At 47.8% G+C, this 18,267-nt stretch overlaps 4 protein-coding genes across 4 annotated transcripts; 2 read left to right on the forward strand and 2 right to left on the reverse strand.

Moving 5' to 3' along the window:
- Positions 1 to 1,074: 1,074 nt before the first annotated feature.
- LOC1277826 (WD repeat domain-containing protein 83) lies at positions 1,075 to 2,351 on the reverse strand. Its single transcript, XM_317330.5, has 2 exons — positions 2,099 to 2,351; positions 1,075 to 2,030 (listed from the first exon to the last, which is right to left on the reverse strand). Exons 1-2 carry the CDS (start codon positions 2,163 to 2,165, stop codon positions 1,186 to 1,188), a joined length of 912 nt encoding a protein of 303 aa, XP_317330.4. The 5' UTR covers positions 2,166 to 2,351; the 3' UTR covers positions 1,075 to 1,185.
- Positions 2,352 to 3,241: 890 nt separating this feature from the next.
- On the forward strand, positions 3,242 to 11,021 carry LOC1277825 (menin). The gene is made up of 2 exons (XM_317329.5): positions 3,242 to 4,398; positions 4,456 to 11,021. Exons 1-2 carry the CDS (start codon positions 3,293 to 3,295, stop codon positions 5,468 to 5,470), a joined length of 2,121 nt encoding a protein of 706 aa, XP_317329.5. The 5' UTR covers positions 3,242 to 3,292; the 3' UTR covers positions 5,471 to 11,021.
- Positions 11,022 to 11,851: 830 nt separating this feature from the next.
- On the reverse strand, positions 11,852 to 18,049 carry LOC1277824 (UDP-N-acetylglucosamine--dolichyl-phosphate N-acetylglucosaminephosphotransferase). The gene is made up of 4 exons (XM_317328.5): positions 17,685 to 18,049; positions 17,486 to 17,606; positions 16,966 to 17,414; positions 11,852 to 12,520 (listed from the first exon to the last, which is right to left on the reverse strand). Exons 1-4 carry the CDS (start codon positions 17,876 to 17,878, stop codon positions 12,025 to 12,027), a joined length of 1,260 nt encoding a protein of 419 aa, XP_317328.4. The 5' UTR covers positions 17,879 to 18,049; the 3' UTR covers positions 11,852 to 12,024.
- LOC4578232 (uncharacterized) lies at positions 12,699 to 16,289 on the forward strand. Its single transcript, XM_061662175.1, has 2 exons — positions 12,699 to 13,941; positions 14,461 to 16,289. The coding sequence occupies exons 1-2, from the start codon at positions 13,496 to 13,498 to the stop codon at positions 15,764 to 15,766; spliced, it is 1,752 nt and encodes a 583-aa protein (XP_061518159.1). The 5' UTR covers positions 12,699 to 13,495; the 3' UTR covers positions 15,767 to 16,289.
- Positions 18,050 to 18,267: the final 218 nt, after the last annotated feature.

Below are 18,267 nucleotides of genomic sequence, written 5' to 3' on the forward strand. Positions count from 1 at the left end.
ACACGTACGCACACAGCCACACGGGACAGAGGCGTCAGCGTTGACTGCAGCGTGAACTGTTTCTTCTATTGAAGTGAGAAGAGGAAAAGGTGAAACGCACACAGCACAGCCTTTGGGATGCGCTTTTCGCGTTGCCTTTTTTTTGGCTCGGGGGAGTATTGGGGACTTTTAGATGCACTTTTCGAGCACTTTCAGCACTGCATAACTAGGTCAATCGTCGATCAACTGAACACAATAATATTCCGCACAACAAACCACACGACTCGAATGGCGGCGACGACAACCACCACCACCACCACCAGAAGGCACTGCGTTGCGTGATGGGAAAGGTTAGGTTAGCACCAGCAGTGCAACAATCGTGTCAAATGGCAAATACGGGCAATCGTCACCAACAGCACTTCGAAACCCAAATTTGGCACTACGGAGCGCGCAGTTTCACCTCGGAATAATGCACGGCGGCTATGCTTTAACGCAGCGAATGCATCAGGGACGGCCGATGTGTGTGGTGGGGAGGGGAGCAGGCAACACAAGCACACGAAGAATACCTTTTTTGGGGGATGCTTTCTTGTCCGTCGGCACAGGGGAAGAAACACGAGGGAAAAGGGGCGGATGGGGCGGAACCGACTACACACTAAACGCTTTCGCTGGCCATCTCTTGCGTTGTTGGATGGGCCGGAAAATGGAAAACCAGAGCTGCGACGAGTTTCGCACTCCGGTTGAGGTTGAGGAAACAAAAAATGGTCTATCCAAATGCTCTCGCGTACCTTTGCAACTTGTGGTAGTGTGCGTGTGTGGTTGTTTGCGCCCGTACAACATGGCGAGGGTTTTTGACGTTCGAATATCGCTGCATCTCGCTCATTTTCTCTCCCCTTCCTTTACTTGTCCACACTGTCGAGTCGGGAAGGAGCCGCGGACTCAGTGCGTTCAAATTCAACGAAACTGCACGTTGATGGTGTTTGGCAACACTGCCACCTAATTGGGAAAAACGAATTTCTAACGTGAAAATGTGGAAAGGCTATGTAAGATGTTTTTTTAAATAGAAGAATAATTAATATAAAAAGCTCAAGAAAAGGATGAATTGTCAGTCAAATATAATTTAATTTCAAAGCGCTTTTTAACACTGATCTTTAAATGTCTTCATGATAGCTCTTTTTTTTGAAAATTTTCCCTTAAAATATTCTTAACCTACTCGATCACCTCTTCCTCGTCTTCTTCCGGTTTGCCCCACACCTCCAGGTGCCGCTTGCGGGCGAACAAAATATCGCTCCCGGTCGGATGCGGCGCCAGCGAATGGACCACCTCACTGCCGATGCGCAACCTTCGCACCTCCTTGCCCTCCAGCAGGTCCCATACGATGGCGGCCCCTTCCGCCGAGCCGGAAATGATTTTCGTGTCCGCCGCAATGATGCCACACTCGATCGTATAATCATCCACCCGGTGTCCCTTGTACTCGGCCAGCAGTTCGCCCGAATCGTTATCGATCAGGCGTATCGTACCGTCGGAGCAGGCCGCCAGCAGACACTGGCCATCGCGCGTTTGCACCAGGTACGTGATCGGGACGCCGATCGTGTCGCACACGAGCTCCCCGGCCCGTATATCGTACTGCCGGATCGACCCATCCAGTGAGCTGGAGATGATCTTGTGCTCGCTCACCACCAACGCCGTAATGCAGTCCTTCGCTTCTCGCATCGTTTGTACCGCGTCCAGCTTGCGGGTGCGGATGTCCCAGCAGGCGACCGTGTTGTCCTTCGAGCCCGACACGGCGATGGAAGATTCCTCGTTAAAGCGTATGCAGGTCACGCCACCGGCATGGCCTCGCAACCGTCGCACGGGCAGTCCGGTCGATACGTCCCAGTAGATGACGCTCTTGTCGAGGGAAGCGGACACGATGTAGCTGCTTTCGCAGCTTCCGGCCGCATCCATGACCTCGTCCGCGTGCCCACCGTACGTCTTGAGCAGCAGCCCGGTGCGAGGGTTCCACAGTTTGATCTTTTTGTCCGAACCGCACGACAGGCAGTAGGACCCATCCACTGTATGTTGGAGAGGAAGACTTTTACGTTTATTATTGCACGATTTCTGGACACAGTCTTATGCTTACCATTATATCGGACCGCTCGTACCGCTCCCTGCTCACAGTTAATGCTTCGCTTGGCCACCAGATCCATTGTCCGCTGCTCCACTTCCGGACGGATTTTGTTTGTAAACAAACCGAATTTGCCGGCGACGCTGCGAGCTGTCAAACTTATCGTTTTGTTCAGGGCTGCCTACGAGCCCTGCAAAAATCCGTCTCCGTGACGTTTTGCAAACCACTGCCAGTGTGTGCGTGTGTGTGTTTGCATAAATTTACAGAAAGAAAAACACACACAAAAACACACACACACGTACACAACATCAACTTTTTCGCTGGATGTCAAGAACGCGCGCGTCGCAGAAGCCAGTCTTGCATTTGCAGCTGAAAAAATAGTGATAACGCGAAAATGGCTCGCTGTTTGCACAGTTTGCGAACCATATCGTAAGTGCGTGTGTGTTTCGTGATCCCCGTACGCAGTAGCAGTAGCACCCACCACCACCACCCCCACTCTGTTATCTAATACTCTTGTGCCCGTGTGCTGCTGTTGCGTCGTGTCGCGTCCTGGTTCGCTGGTGGCACAACACATATCAGCACATTCCATCGAAAAAGAGAGTCGTCGGCTGTTGGTTCAGCAGCTGTCAGCCCGGACGAAGATGGAAAGAAGGGCCCCGTGCGGATGGTTCAGCACGGTGACGGCCCAGCTCATCCAGCACGAGGACGTAATCTGCATACGCGCGCCTTCACCCTCCAACCTCCGCTAGGGAGCCCCGCCACTTCATTCGACCCTTTGCTTTACGGATACAGGTGGTGGGAAGTTGTGGAGGACGGGTAGGGGAGGCAGTTTTCCGCGCGGGAACCAAGGAATGGAGCACGGGAAAAGGAGGGTGGCTGTGTTGCTCTTGCCCAATGCGCCAAATGGCAAATGACGTCGCAGCCGCAGGTTGACGAAACAAAAGTGCCCAATTTTACTGCTATTTGTCGCCCCATGGGAGAGGGGGTCGATAGTGGGTAAGCAAACAAATCGTGTGTCATAAATCGGATGTATGTGCGTGTGTGTGTGCGTGTGCATTTCGCTAGTGGAGAAAAGCATTTTCTCCGAGAAGTGCGGCAAAAGTAGGCTGCGATACAAAAAAAACCGTAAAACACAACAACACATCACATTTCCTCCAAAGCAAAAGCTAAACCGTGCTGGTGTTCGCTCCGACCCCCAATGAGCGAACGATGACGGAGTTTTGTGACGACGTTATCAAGCTGTTCCCGCTGCGCGCGATACCGGACGTGATCAAGCTGTTCCGGCAGCAGCTGAACAATCGCGAGGAGGAACCGGACCTGACGCTGCTGTCCATCGTGACCGGGCTGATCGAGCATTCGCTCACGACGAAGGTGCTCGAGTCGACCGGCGCCGGCTCGTCCACCTCGCACAACAATAACAACAACAACAACCATGTCGATGGAGGCAAGGGTGGGACGGCGGCGGCAGTCGGTGGTGATACAGCCGGCGGGAACTTTCCCGTGATCCGGTACGACACGGTCGAGGCACTGTACAAGCGGTTCAAGTCGGTGCTGGCCCCGATCGAGAAGCTGCTGGTAAAGACGACCACCGATTCGAAGTTCGCTAGCCGGGAAATTATCAAGAAAGTGTCGGACATCATCTGGAACTCGCTGCTGCGCAGCTCGTACAAGGACCGGGCGCACCTGCAGAGCCTGTACAGCTACCTGTGCGGCAACAAGCTGGATTGCTTCGGGGTGGCGTTTGCGGTGGTGGCGGGCTGCCAGATGCTGGGCTACCGGGACGTCCATCTGGCCATCTCGGAGGATCACGTGTGGGTCGTGTTTGGCAAGACGGGCGACGAAACGATCGAGGTAACGTGGCACGGCAAGGGCGCGGAGGACAAGCGGGGGCAGTCGGTGGCGCCCGGCATCGAGTCGCAGACGTGGCTGTACGTGGCCGGCCATCCGGTCGTGTGCAATCGGTACATGGAGGTGGCCGCGATCGTGTCGGCGATCAATCCATCGTTGACGGCGACCAGCGCCTGCCTGGAGGTGGCCGATCTGCAGCAGCAGCTGCTGTGGCTGCTGTACGATATGGGCCACCTGAGGAAGTACCCGATGGCGCTCGGTTGTCTGGGCGAGCTGGAGGAAGTGGAACCGACGGGCGGGCGGAAAAGTTGCGAGGAGCTGTACAATGAGTCGGTCCGGTCGGCGCAGACGTACTACCGGAACCATCACGTGTACCCGTACACGTACCAGGGCGGGTACTACTATCGGAAGAACATGTACCGGGAAGCGTTCGCGTCCTGGGCGGACAGCAGCGATGTGATTCGACTGTAAGTATTTGCTAAAAACGAGCAGCGAGAACGTTACCGTAATGCGCTTTCTTTTAGGTACAACTACTCGCGCGACGATGAGGAAATATACAAAGAGTTTCTCGACATTGCCAACGAGCTGATCCCGCAGGTGATGAAGCTGGAAAGCTCGGGCCATTCGGCCAAAAGCATACTGCGCGATGCGTCCTGCTTCGCGAACCTGTTGCGCTTCTACGACGGCATCTGCAAGTGGGAGGAGGGCAGCCAGACACCCATCCTGCACATCGGCTGGGCGAAACCGCTGGTTGCTACGATCGCCAAGTTCGATCACGACATTCGGTCGCAGGTGATCATCAAGTGTGCGGATCAGGAACCGCAAGCCCAGCACCCAGCCCAAGGGCAGGAAAATGGGAGCAAAAATGGTGCGGACGATTCGCTGCACCATCACAACAACAACAACAACAATAACATTGTGAAAGCGGACGCTAACGTGACGAATGGTGGGCGCGGTGCGAATGGGAGCAGCGGGGTGAAAGGAAACCCACTGCCGAAATCGCTCGAAGCGTTGGTGGGAAAGTGCGGCGAGAAGCTGCTGAATCCCGAGTTTCTTCTGCAAGGTGGTGGACAACCGTTCACTACCGAGGAAAGCGCTCCGTCGTCGGATGGTGAGGGGACGACGGTTTCGTCGGTGGCGCCAGACACCACCACCGAGGTGAAGCCCGCTAGCAATGGGAAGCGTGAGGAAGGCGTGACAAAGAAGCAGCAGGAAGGCGAGGAGCCGGAAAAGGGTGTAAAGCCCGAGAAGCAACGGGAGAAGGCCCAAGAACCCGATGCGGAACCGAAGCGGCCCATCATTGTGCTGTACAGCCAGAAGATGAAGGGGCTGAAGGATCTGCTGCTGACGGAGAAGCTGAACACGAACGCGATCTCGCTGCAAATTACGGCCCAAAGCCAGGTGCAGGTAGGTGGGAAGAAGCTGCGCGGTTCGCAGGTATCGCTCGGTGGCTCGATCGGCGGTACCACCGGTGGCACGGTAACCGTAGGCGACGGTATCGAGGGCAATACGCGACCGAAACGAGCGCGTCGCGAGTAAAGGGAGAGAGAGAGAGAGAGAGCGAGAGCGATCTTTGGTCAGTAAGCAACACTTACAATGTACGAGGGGTTTGTTTTGTTGCAGTTTATTTATGTTTTAAGGCAATCTTTAATTTATTCATCGCCTGTGTGTATCTGGCGGCACCCCAGGAAAGCCGGCCAGGAAGGGAAGAAAAATGGGCCATTTTGCACCACTCCCTCCGCATTGGCGTAGTAGTGGCGCGCACATCCGTTTTATGATTCCTTTTTTTTACGTCAACGAATACTTTAATTTAATTGCACCAGCCATTCCAACACACAAAACGACCGCTTCTAGTCGGAACGCACGTTAGTTTTGAGCTACTCATAATTCCCGTTTTTTTTTGTTTGACTATTTTTATTTTGGTTAACTTTAATATTATCTGTTATCTATTATTTTTGGAAGTAGTAATTTGTGTAACTTTTCTTGTCAAAAACCGAATCCTCCCTTTATGTTAGCATACAATGCACAATTAATGTGAGTGTGTTAATTAACACGATAGAGCGACGATCTTCATCCTATTACATCCAGTAAATGCTGTGTTGTTTAAATTATTTAAAACCCTTCTTCTTCGCACCTGATGATAATAATGCTGGCTCCTCTATAGTATTGCTTTTATTGAAAAAAAAAATGTGATTACTTTCTTTACTAATCGACTAATCGTTGTTGAAATTACCCTTATCCTGTGTGCCCTTGTACGGGCGATCGCCACATTCACAACATCAAGTGTCGTGATAATAGGTGCTTCAATGCCAGCGCCAACACGTCTTGACTATCTAAAGTTTCATTTAAAATGTTTTCCATTGTTGTGTTGCGTTCGGCAAAAAAGGACATAGAAAGACGGGGACGGGGAGGATGAAATATTCATCTTCTTATTTTATTCTGGCTGATAGTTTGTAGAACTAAGGTTAGAACCGAGTATTAAGTTTTCCTTTGTCACACACTTGCATGCTTAACTGCAAAAATGGTGTCAATGCCTATGAGGCACGGCGTTAACTTAGTGGTAATTGGTATGGATGAAGATGGATGAAGAGAAGGAGAGAAAGCAGAGAAGGAGCAGACAGAGAGCATTAACAATCAAACAACTTTTGCCACTCGCTATGCAATAGATCGTAATCAAAAATATGTTTTGTAAATATTCCTATAGTCTATAGAAAGGGCAGAAGAAAAAAGGTGTGTTTTTGAAGGGACACATAACTTATTATGCATCATATCTGCTAGGGGGGTGGTCCACACACTGTTCTGTCACACAGGGACCGTGATTGATATAACCGTTCGGTGTGAATGTTTGTTTATTTGCCTGCGCGTGTTACTACTATATGTTTCGCTTTGTTTTTGGGGCTTGTTGTGTTGCTAAATTGTATACAAAATCAATCTTAAAGATGAAAGCTTGCCCCCACTTCCTTAGGAAGTTGGGGGAGGGTTTTGTAGCGCGTTCAGTTGCAAGTAGTGTGTTGTGCTTCATCGCAACATCGATCGAACGAACAAGACAGAGCGCGATCGTGAAGCGTGTTGTTGCACGAGTATTTCCTGTGGCATTGTAAAACCTTATTAAAAGGTGTGAGAAAATATTGGCAAAGCCAAATAAAAAAAAATTAAGAAGAAACTTATGAAGTGCGGTGCATTAACAATATAAAACACTATCTTGGTTTTTGGAGATATAAGAAGCGAAGCGGTCCACTGTGGAGCGATAAGGAAGCGCTAAATTAAAAGAGGGTTATTAGAGGCAAGCAAGCCCACATTAGAAGGATAATAGGAGAATAGGTTTGATTGAATGTAGGCTAACATTCAGAACCCACTTTCTTAACGGTGTTGTTTTTGCCGATCTCTTAATCAACGCGATTTAAAGGTATTCCTTTACGTTAGGACTACGCGGTGCACAGCATCACAGATTGTGTGTGAGTGTGTGAAAGCAATACCGTCGACCGGGAAGATGGAGTAATTTGCTATTTGTAATCTGCTATTCTACTCTGCTGCTACTACAGAGCAGCGATAACCAACAAACAACAAACAATCGAAAATTGAAAGTACAAACATCACACTATAAAACACCCATTAGAGATTAAACCCATTTTTCAAACAAACAACAACACAACACACACACTCACAAGACACTCGTTCTCTTCCTATACCTCCGTAGTGTGAATGAGAAGCACATGATTGATAACAATTCCAATTTATTGTTCTATGAGAACGCTAACAAAATTAATCAATCCGAACGGACACAAAAGTAGCTAAATTGTCTTCACTCATCATACAGAAGAAGAAAAACAAAACTGAATCGTAACGTAAACAAAATTGCTCCCAGTACCTTTACACATGTTGGCGGGTATGTTTATTGTAACGCAAAATTGGATTTTTACTAAATTTTTAGGAAAAAAAACACATACAAAATTAACGAATCAGGAATGGACACAGGACAAAATTATGGTACGAATTACAGAAGAAGAAAACAAAAACCATCAATACCAAGGAGTGTGGTGTCGTCGTGCCCGTGGGATATTGGTCTGTGCATTTGGAAGGACCACCTGTTGTTTCCCCGACACCACCGGCACTCAACTTTGAAGAATGCCTTTTCTTCGGTTTGATGGCTTAGAGGAGCGGGAAGTTTACTTTGTTGTATGAGAGCGGAAGCTAGTTTTAAGGAAAGGGGGTTAAAAAACGATCACGATCATGATGCGGAAAAAGAAGAACATATTCACACACACAAAAAAACGGTCAAAGTCAAATAGGAAATACCAAAAACTATTGTGTAACATCATCAACATCATCACGCTGCGATCGATCGTACGTTGGGAAGATACACATACGAATGAAAGTGATGCGATGCAGAAGCGACACGGAACGGACTGATGAAAAGTACATTGTTTGTTTGTTTGATTGTTTTTTTTTTTGTTTGATAAGGTGTATTTATTGCAAACCTACAAAAGGAGCAGGAAACCGAGTAGAATCTATCACACATGACTGATGCGAACCTGAGCGCGCGTGTATTAGGGGCAGATGGGTTGGGAGGGGGAGTGTTTGTAGCATAGGTAGGCAGTAGTAGCCGGCAGGCAAAGCATTAACCAGCTAACTAGCGGTGTAATAGAGCGCAACAAAGTAGCAGTAACAAATAGCTGTTAGAGTACGAACGATGTATATCAGTCGGGGAACACGATCGGCAAAGGCAAACAAGGCGAAAGTGAGCGTTTTTTACTGTTAAAAGAACGGATCGAGAGAGGCTGTTCCTCTGAAGAATGGATGAATGATGATCATCATCCTTCAGCCAAGATTCCTTCACATCCACTCGTTTTGGAAGCGATTTTTGGTCACGATTCGTTATTTGCTTCGACCCCTTTCCTATCCTCGATAGTTGTTGATTGTTTGTGTGGTGTACAATGGTACAATGTTGAAATAGCTAGCAAAAATATTATTAAGCGTTCCTTGTGGCATTCGCAGGTGGGTGGAAATTCGCCATTAGCGCCATAAGTTTTCGGTTCGAAACAAAAGAAGATAAATCAAACATGTAGTTCCTTAACAATGATGCATTAACGATACGGAAAGGTTAACAACAGAATAATAGAACCTACTACTACTACTGGTCAGCTGGCTTCAAACGGATAGGTCAAATGTGTCTATAAACCGAAACAGCACATTAAACACACAAACACGGACTGTTTCAGTTACTATCTGCATGTGTGTAAAATAGAACAGTAACAGCATAATCTACCATGTAACAAATGAACAAATAGATTAATATATTGTTTTCCGATCAATATATGGGGTTCACGCAATTTAAATGCAATTCACCAACAGCAACAACAATACACAACAATATTCATTAGAAGTTAATAGGCAAATGCAACCCCATGCAGACACAAATGATATAAAAATAGAGCATACATAGATGTAAAGAGTCAAACAAACAAGTACAGTAATTGCACAACAAAAGATGCCCCAAATAAGCATGTATTTCTTTTTCACACATTCCGTTTATACAACACAGCATTATTAGCACTGCTGTGCTGCAAAGGAACAAATTTCACACACAAAATACTACAACGGGCGGGACACACCAAGAAAATACGCACATGCCACATAGAAAAGAGGGAATGATAGAAAGAGAGAAAGTGAACTCGCAATTATTATTATTATTATTACTGTGCCATTTGTTTAAGAATTGTGCGTTGTGTGCATTTTGTACGATCCAATGCGATCCGCCAGCCACCAATCAACCAGCATCACACACACACACACACACACACACACACACACATTTGAATCGATTGAGCCATTTTTAGCATAACAAATGCCATGGTTTGGAGCATTAATTTGTAATCAGCATCATCATCACACAGTGCACGCAGCACACATTCATTAATTTAAATCGTAAATTTGAAGTTTGTCAAAGTTAATGTTGGGTAGAAGGGAAAAACACCTATTATGTACAATGTTCCGTTGTTTAGTTTTTAGGGGGCGGCTCTCGCTCCACGCGTGGACGAAAAAAGCACTGACGAAAAATGCAGTACAATTAATTATTGTTCACACTATATGCACTTGGGGGAAAATGTGTGCACTACATCAGTTGATCCTTCCTTGAAATCAATCTGAACGGGAGCGGTGTGTGTTACTGCAGGTTTAATAAAAGGGAAGTTAATCTTTTAGAGGCTAGTTCCTGTTCGTTTCAATAATGTTCGTGTAGAGCAGCACTCTGAGTAGAATCAGTACAATATGAATTATTAAGCAGACACACACAGAATAGTTGTTTTAATTGTGGTTATTGCGCGCTTTTGGGGGGGTTTCGTTTTCTAAATTATTGGCTTGAGATGCTGAGAGGTGGGGTGGTGGAGAAGGTCTCAGCTTTGTTTTAAAATTAAACGAGGGGGGTTTGTCACAAATCAATGTTTTTTGGCTATATTAGTTAACGTGTTTTTTGTTGTAATGTGTTCCTTAAGAAAAGCAAAACTGCACACACACACACAATATCGTGTTTCTCTTTATGCATGAAATCAGGCCCTGGTTTCATGCGTTCTAAATTATTTGTCAAAAGGCTGTAAAGGCCCTTCGAGGAGGAGGAGTATGTACGAGGATGCGCTTGAGGAGGAAAGCGGTTAATTTTCGCCTGTAGAAAGGTCTGTGATGGTGGTGATAATGAAAAGCATTATATAGAAAGTAATCGGTGTGTGTGCGTGTTTGTAATTAGTGTATGAATGTACAGCTGTGTAGTTTTTGTCAGAAGAGGGGGATGAGAACAGATCGACCGCGATGATCATGCGATCATGTACGTACAGTTTACTGAATTATAAGCCTCAAGATATATATCCTGTCCCATTTACCCGAACAAAGTGAAATATTATGGCAAGAAAAACTGAAAAAACAGTAAATTCAAATGTAAACTCGAATATAAGATATCGAGAAAATGTCATAATCAATCAATCAAAACGATGGGCTGCAAATGAAGTAATAGAAAGGAGAAGAACATATGTAAACAACAGCAACAAAAATGTGTCATTAAATGAAATTGGCAGAGAAGATAGCAAAAAAAAAAAACAAATAGCACCGATAAACAATAATGCAAATCACATATATGAAACATTTATATATTTTTGAGATAATATTCATATACTTATACATTTAAAATACAAACCCAACACACACAATTTAAGATGAACCATTGAAAAACACACACACAAAAACACAATAAGAGAATACAATTGGTGAAACAAAATCAAAAACACAAGGATTGGCATAATTTAACACACCATTTTCCTCTAGCTTTTCTGTCACATTGTTCTCTTTTTAAACTCTTCGCTCTGCAAATTTAAAATCGAAAAAATCAATTTCACTCTTGTTGCAGCAAATAGCTAAACAGGGGAAGAAAATCGAATTTTATGTTGAACAAATGATAACGAAAAACAACAGTAAATATGAATATAATATTGCAATAGAAGTGCATAAACACACCTGTTAAAGAGTTTTGCTTCATTTTCCCGCCTACTAATGCAAACTTACCGAATGATACGATCAAAACAGAAACTACTTTAATTAATCACAGACACAGCAGCGACGGAGCGCTGTAAAAGAGTGGAGAAATATTTAAAAATAAGCAGTAAAAAACACACAAGAAACAAACCAGTGAAACGTTAAATGCAAACAAATGAAAGTCCTTGTAATCCTGTGTTTTAGAAGTAGCAAAAACAAAACAAAAAACATGTAAAACATAAAAAAGGGTAACATAAAACTGTAAAGAGAGAAGAGAGAAGAAGCAGCAAGAAGGAAAGGAAAAACATACACACAATAAACCTATATACCTTGTATGAGAACGGGAAAGAACGGTGGAGGATGTCGTCGCCTTGCCTGGGAAAGAAATGAACTCGCAGACTATTTGCTTCATGTAAGAAAAATGCACCTATTCTTTATTTTCAAAACTTTTCTTATAACATATTTCCACTTTCGAGTTTTTTGCCCCCTGTTAAGCTAAGCTTTTATTTACCCCCCTTTGTTACTACTTTTAAGAAACTTTGGTGTTCTTCCAGTCCAGTCTCAGTAGCCGCTCTTCAGTTCGTATCGTAAAAGTAGTGCGCCAGTGGGTAGCGTATCGTAAAGGCAAACGCAACGCACAGCAGCTGAAACACGACCAGCAACCGATTTAGACGATCCTCTCTGATCGGCCCCGTCAGCAGGATGCAGAAGTTGATAATGGTAAAGTTGTTGCACGTGACCGTCTTACCATCGGCGTCCAGCTCGCACCGTATCAGGCGTAGATGGCGGAACACCTGGTAGCAGAGCCGCCCGAGCGGGTTCAGCTCGTCGACGCGGAACTGTGTTCGGCTGATGTGTAGCAGGTCCGTTGCCGGATCGTGCTTCGGCATACGATGGCGGGGACAGGGAATGAACCGGAACAGCTGCGGCACGGAGTAGAGGAAGTTGAGCACTTGTGGGATGAAGAACAGCAGTACGGTTTTGCTGAAGTGACCGAGGATGCCGACGACCGCGAACGTCATGCCGGACAGGTAGTTGAACGTATCGCCCACAAACACCTGGGAAGGATATCTGGAAGGGGAGGAAAACAAGAAAAATAAACGGACAATTTGAAATCGTGCACGTCGACGAATCCTTGCACCAATACAGGCCCAGCGGCCACACAGCGGTGACAGCTGACTGGCTGAAAAGGATAGCAAGCCGTGCTGCCAGTCGGGAGTCATTACAAAAAGGTAAATTGATTATTTTCTTTAAACGTTTTGAAATAATTAATTAAAACAACTCCAATTACAATAAAACTGATTTGAATCAAACGGAACAAATTAATAATAACATTTGAAGTGAAATTCCACTATCGCTTCTGGCAACACTTCTGTCAAATTTCTAACACCCCTGCTTTCTCTCGCCACAACCACCACCCCTTGCGTTGCCAAATGCCCACTATGACTCACTTTTTGTTGCATTTCAGCAATGCAAAAACGGGTTGGGTTCGGTGCTGCTAGCTCGAAGGAACCATTCGCTCGGACCGTTTCATTCACAAAACCTCCTGAGCAGTCCGGTGGCAACGTACGCAGCGCAATGTACGAAGGGGCAACGCGTGTGTGCATGTGCAGTGTGTCTTGCAAGTGTGCAGTAGCAGCAGCCGTAGCAGCAGTAGCATGAGTGCAAAGAGCGACCAGGTTGAAGCGGTGTGAAAAATGTGACTAGACAACAGTGTGTGTACACCAGCCCAGTAGCGAGCTCCTCTCCCGTAGTGTGTGGACGACGAATGCAAGGACGAATTCAAGTGCACGCCCATACATACACAGCCAGCCAGAGTGGGCGAGGTGAATCGATGTGAAAATTTGGACAAAAAAAACACACTTTTCTTCCCGAAAAGTTACAGCTGACATTTCTACGCACTGTTCCATCCCACCCCCCACGGCGGGTGGAACATCCGGATCGCCCACACACCCATTGCATCCTCCCCCGTCCGAGCGTCGTGCGGGAGAGAGCGCGAGAGAGGGTGGTGCGGGTTTGGTCGGGACCCGGAACCAGAACACTCGAATGTCTCCCGGTGCCAAACGGAAGCTCCCTGACGTACGGCTGTTCCTATGGGGTCTGTTTCTGCTGCAAATCTCGCTCATCTGTCTGTTTCTGCTGTTCGGTTCGCTGCTCGTGTCGACCACAATCGATACGGTCGAGGATGGCGGCGGCGCTACCGGTGGCAACCGACCACCGCAAACAGCTGAGCAGCAGCAGGATGTGCAACGGATCGGTACGTCGTTTGCCGTCTGGTCCCCGTTTGGCGTTCGGTTCATCCCAAATCGAACGGTGGGACTGGCGACGGACGATCCACACCGCAACGAGGTCGTCGGGCACGGCGTAGAAGGCGACGTAGACAGACGTCAGCTGTTGCGGGACCAGAAGCAGCAACGTCCGAGACATCCGAAGTATCGTCCGTGGCTGCAGCGCGACGTACCGAAGGCGGAACGAGCGGAGAAATATTTTAGGTGCGTATCGTGTTCTACTTCTTCCCCAGTGTTCCCCATGCTAATTCCTTAATTTGTGCCCATTTATTCAATTTTCAACAACCGGCACCGGGAGTGTCTCGAGTGCAAAATCTCGGACACACGGTGCAAATTGAATTGTTGACGTGCTGTTTTGCTCTCCACATCCCTCTCTTTTTCTCCCCGGGGAGACGACAATTTGGCTCGTCAAGCCTTAAAATCAATTCACAAATTGGTTCATTCAGGGAAGTTATGCTCGTTGCATACGTCACGCTTCTCATACCCCACCCCCATTTGCTTAATCCCTCATAATGAGAGCAGAGAATGGTTTTGTGGCATGCATAAGGGTGAATGGCCAGACACTAATTGGCTTAGGGCGCACACAGCTGGAGGAGGTCCAGCAAGGTGACCCACTGCCACAAAATGGGGACAGAGTTCCTGGTTGTGAAATCAATCTCTTCCGCACATTTTCTTCTCTTTCTAGTGTTCTCAACGCCTACTTTTCCTTCTTTTTTTCTCCAGAACCATTTCCTACACCGACTGGCAGGGAAACCGCAAACGACGGTTGTGCTTCATCGAGGGTACGCAGGGCGGGGCACTGGTTGGCGCTGCTGGGGCAACCGGCAAGCGCACCGGCAACAATGAGACTGAACCGATAGATACAGGAATGCGAAGGACGCTGCCGGAAGGAGCAGCAAATGAGCTTAACAACAACAACAACAACAACAACAACCATGACAGCCCACCGGCAAACGACGACGGCGACAGCGTAGTAACCGTTGGAGATGATGGCGTTGGGCGGTGTCGCTGCAACCCACAGTGGCACGGAGCCGACTGTGGCCAGCCGGAGGTGATATGGCGTGCGTTTATCACGTCGAAGATTCCACCCCGCGATCAGACGGCCACACCGAGGCCGGTCGCACGCAATCTGTACTACATCGTGCCGAGCACGTTCATCAGCGCGGAGGTGCTGGAGATACAGCTGATGGAGCTGGCCGATCAGGTCGCCCTGTTTGTGCTGTGTGATCGGCCCGGCACGGGCGCACCGGGGACGGCCCCGTATGCCGCTTCCATCGCGCACCACGTCGATGGGACGGACTTTCTGCGCACGCTGCGCGACCGACTGCTGATCGTGTCGGACGTGGCGTGCAGCGGGCGGAACATGTTCCGCAAGCTGCTCAAGTACACCGCCAAGGGTGCGGTCCGGGCGGACGATCTCGTGCTGATCGGCGGGACGGATGAGATACTGAACCGGAAGGCGGTCGCGTACCTCCGCTGGTACGACAACTGGCCCCAGCCGGTACGGTTTCGCCTCAAGCACAATGTGTACGGCTTTTTCTGGCAGCATCCGGGCAACAGTACGGTGATAGGGAGTGGCGCCGTGCAGGTCAGCACGCTGCGCGAGGTGTACGGGTCCGATCCGGATCGGGTGCTGGCGATCGAGAAGCCGGTGATGCTGATCGGCGATCTGAACCACTTCGGCGGTTGGTACTGTCGGCGCTGCTACCAGCCCGGCTCGATCGTGCAGTACTACGAGTACCGGGCGGCGCAGCAGGGAACAGCGGGCGGGGCGATGGACGCAACGCCCGTCGTCCTGCCCGATCCGAAGCGCACGAAGGTGCTGAACGACGAGTACGTGCAGCAGCTGATTGCGGCGGGCAAGGATCTGGAGGATGGCGAGCGGCCGCTCGAACGGTTGAGCCGCCGGACGGACAAGTACTACCAGCCGGAGTACGTGCGGGACAACAGCTGGCGGTTTGATAACATTGTGCTGAATCTGTTTGCCCGCTGGGACGATAATCTCGCGGACGATGATTACTTTAGCTAGGTTTTGCGCGTTGGTTGGCGTTCTAGTCGCTATACGATACCCTGTTGTGGTACGCAAAACCACCCAACCACTCAGATCTCTTACCCCACCGCTCTAAAGCGGGTGCGGGTGCAGGGATCGTACCTGACGGGGGCCGTGGGATCCGTGGGGTTTCACGCACACGGCCGAACAAAACCCACAAATTCTTCCATCCCACAGCAACCGAAACACACTAAGAGACATGCACATCTCAAGGCCAACTGAACGCATCGCAACGCAATCATAATCATAGCAACGCATCATCATCATCATCATACGCAAACAAAGCAGTGAAAAACTCCAAAAAACACTCGTAACTAGTCAAAATATTGTTCGCACCGCTTCAGAAACCAAACTCATCACATCGTAGTGATTAGCAAATATTTAAATGAAAAATCATAAACTCATAGGTCGATCAAAGGGCTCGGAGACACAGACGGACACGCCCGTATACGACGAGATTCCGAAAAACCGAATGGCCATAATGCACCGATCGAAGAGAAGAGAGGAAAAAACGTACTGATGAGAGTCCACTGAGGTCATACCTAATCGCTGATATTATCAATATTTATATACACTCTTGCAGGGAATGAGAAGCGAGGAGTTAGGCGAAGAAAAAACGAATAGGACAACAAGCTGAGCAAATGCAGGAGGGGGACTGTTTACCAAAAACAGAGCAGAACCCCCCTTTTAGCTAGACACCAATTATGCAATAACGTTTTGATACCGTGACTACACACACACACATGAATACCGCATTTATGATCAAGCATCGATCTGGAATGATAAAATGACTGCGGGGAAAAAGGGAAGACACCTTGTGAGTGTCTGCAAAGGAAGGAAGGATGGAAGGACGAGAGGACGATGTGACGAAAGAAATGTGATCGATGAGGGCGGAAGAGTGTTAGAAAGTTCTTAGAAAAGGGGAGCGATTTTCAGAGGAAAATTCGCTCATATCTTAAATGCAAGAAAATCTACTAATGAAAAAGTCTTCTAACAAGAAAAGGCATGTGTACTGAATGATATAGACATAGAGACTGGTAACAAAGAAGCATGCAAGTGGTGGGCGGATGACGCGCAAGTGATGATGTAATACGATTGCTAGTTATTTGTTTTGTAATTTAGGTAAAATTTGCTAAAATAAATTAACTTCAAATAACGTACAATTGCGTGACTCTTACCTATTGTATCGCCAAAGCGCCAGCGTAGCACCGATGTAGGGCAGCATAATGTACAGCGAAAACTCGTGCGCCTCGCTGTGGTTACCGTGCAGGATCTCCAGCACATTGAACAGCACGATCGAGCCGGCAATGATCAACGATTGGCACACCTCGAGCCCATTAATGCCGGCCAGAATGTTGATCGCGTTCGTACAAAACACTGCCAGCATGCCCATAAACACGTAGTACAGTGCACCGATGTCGAGCGAGTGGCCCAGCAGCGGCCGCACCATCTTGGGCAGTATGACGGTGGTCGAGTTGAAGTTGGTGTAGTACACCATCAACAGCGGCAGTGAGGCAACCGTCGGAAGGTACAGCTTATCGCGCCACCGCAAGTTCAGCACATCGTCCGCAAACCCGAGCAGGATCATGCAGCAGATCGAGAGCATGGCTGCGATGAATTCTACGAACTGGAAACCAAGACTTTAAAAGGATTCCCCTTCTCCCGCCGTGGACCCGCTGTCCCATGAAACACACTCACCTTATCGTGCGGAAAGTCGCCCTGGATGGTGGCGGAAAAGTTGCGCAAGAAAGGCACGGGTATGAAGAGGAACAGCGACACCAGAAAGATGCATCCCGTGACCACACCGAACGCTTCGGGGCTGCAAAGGCGAAGGGAAAATGTCATTCAAAAGGGGGGCCGTTTTCCCATGTTTCGTCCCGGAATGCTTTGAACTCACATCTTGGGCTTGGAGGTTTTGTTCATGTCGATCCCGTACAGATTTGCATTGATAAACATGGGCTTCATCTTCGGAATGAGGCTGCGACCGGCATAGTACGCCCCACACGATATGGTCACATTTACCAGCAATGGCACCGGAAGGGACACCGTGTGCCCTAGAACATCGAACTCAAACCGGTGAAACAATGGCATTTTACTGCCCGAACTCAACACAAACTGAAGAAGTAATCGACGGTGGAATAGTTTACTAATGGCTGGTACTTTTCTAACTTAATTACGGTGGGGCTACGTTAACTCATATCACTGGTTTGTTATTGTTCGCCGTCTCAAAACAAACAGTGCAATTGTACAGTTTTGACGCGGCGCAGAAACGTCAAATTTGATCCGCTGTCAAGCTGAGGCGGTGGTCTGTACAGCGAAGGGTTATTTTTGAATCGAACTGTTTTCAGCATTGAGGTTCATCAGAATCAATCACGATTGATGTATTTGAATTGTGAACAAAAGTATTTAAGAAGCAAAATTCAAGAATGTTGTGGCAATTCTATCAGATCAAAAATATAAACACTAGAAGAAAAATGAAC

The sequence above is a fragment of the Anopheles gambiae genome, chromosome 3 (assembly GCF_943734735.2).
Source record: "Anopheles gambiae chromosome 3, idAnoGambNW_F1_1, whole genome shotgun sequence".
Classification (NCBI taxonomy): Eukaryota; Metazoa; Arthropoda; class Insecta; order Diptera; family Culicidae; genus Anopheles; species Anopheles gambiae.

Excerpts from the sequence above, each read along its gene's own strand:
- LOC1277824 (XM_317328.5), bottom strand. The coding sequence starts at position 17,878 with ATGCCATTGTTTCACCGGTTTGAGTTCGATGTTCTAGGGCACACGGTG. Across the intron at positions 17,607-17,684 it reads AAAACCTCCAAGCCCAAGAT|CCCCGAAGCGTTCGGTGTGG; the intron begins GTGAGTTCAAAG and ends TCGCCTTTGCAG. Across the intron at positions 17,415-17,485 it reads GCGACTTTCCGCACGATAAG|TTCGTAGAATTCATCGCAGC; the intron begins GTGAGTGTGTTT and ends CTTGGTTTCCAG.
- LOC4578232 (XM_061662175.1), top strand. The coding sequence starts at position 13,496 with ATGTCTCCCGGTGCCAAACGGAAGCTCCCTGACGTACGGCTGTTCCTA. Across the intron at positions 13,942-14,460 it reads CGAGCGGAGAAATATTTTAG|AACCATTTCCTACACCGACT; the intron begins GTGCGTATCGTG and ends TTTTTTCTCCAG.
- LOC1277825 (XM_317329.5), top strand. The coding sequence starts at position 3,293 with ATGACGGAGTTTTGTGACGACGTTATCAAGCTGTTCCCGCTGCGCGCG. Across the intron at positions 4,399-4,455 it reads AGCAGCGATGTGATTCGACT|GTACAACTACTCGCGCGACG; the intron begins GTAAGTATTTGC and ends GCTTTCTTTTAG.
- LOC1277826 (XM_317330.5), bottom strand. The coding sequence starts at position 2,165 with ATGGATCTGGTGGCCAAGCGAAGCATTAACTGTGAGCAGGGAGCGGTA. Across the intron at positions 2,031-2,098 it reads ACGAGCGGTCCGATATAATG|TGGATGGGTCCTACTGCCTG; the intron begins GTAAGCATAAGA and ends TCCAACATACAG.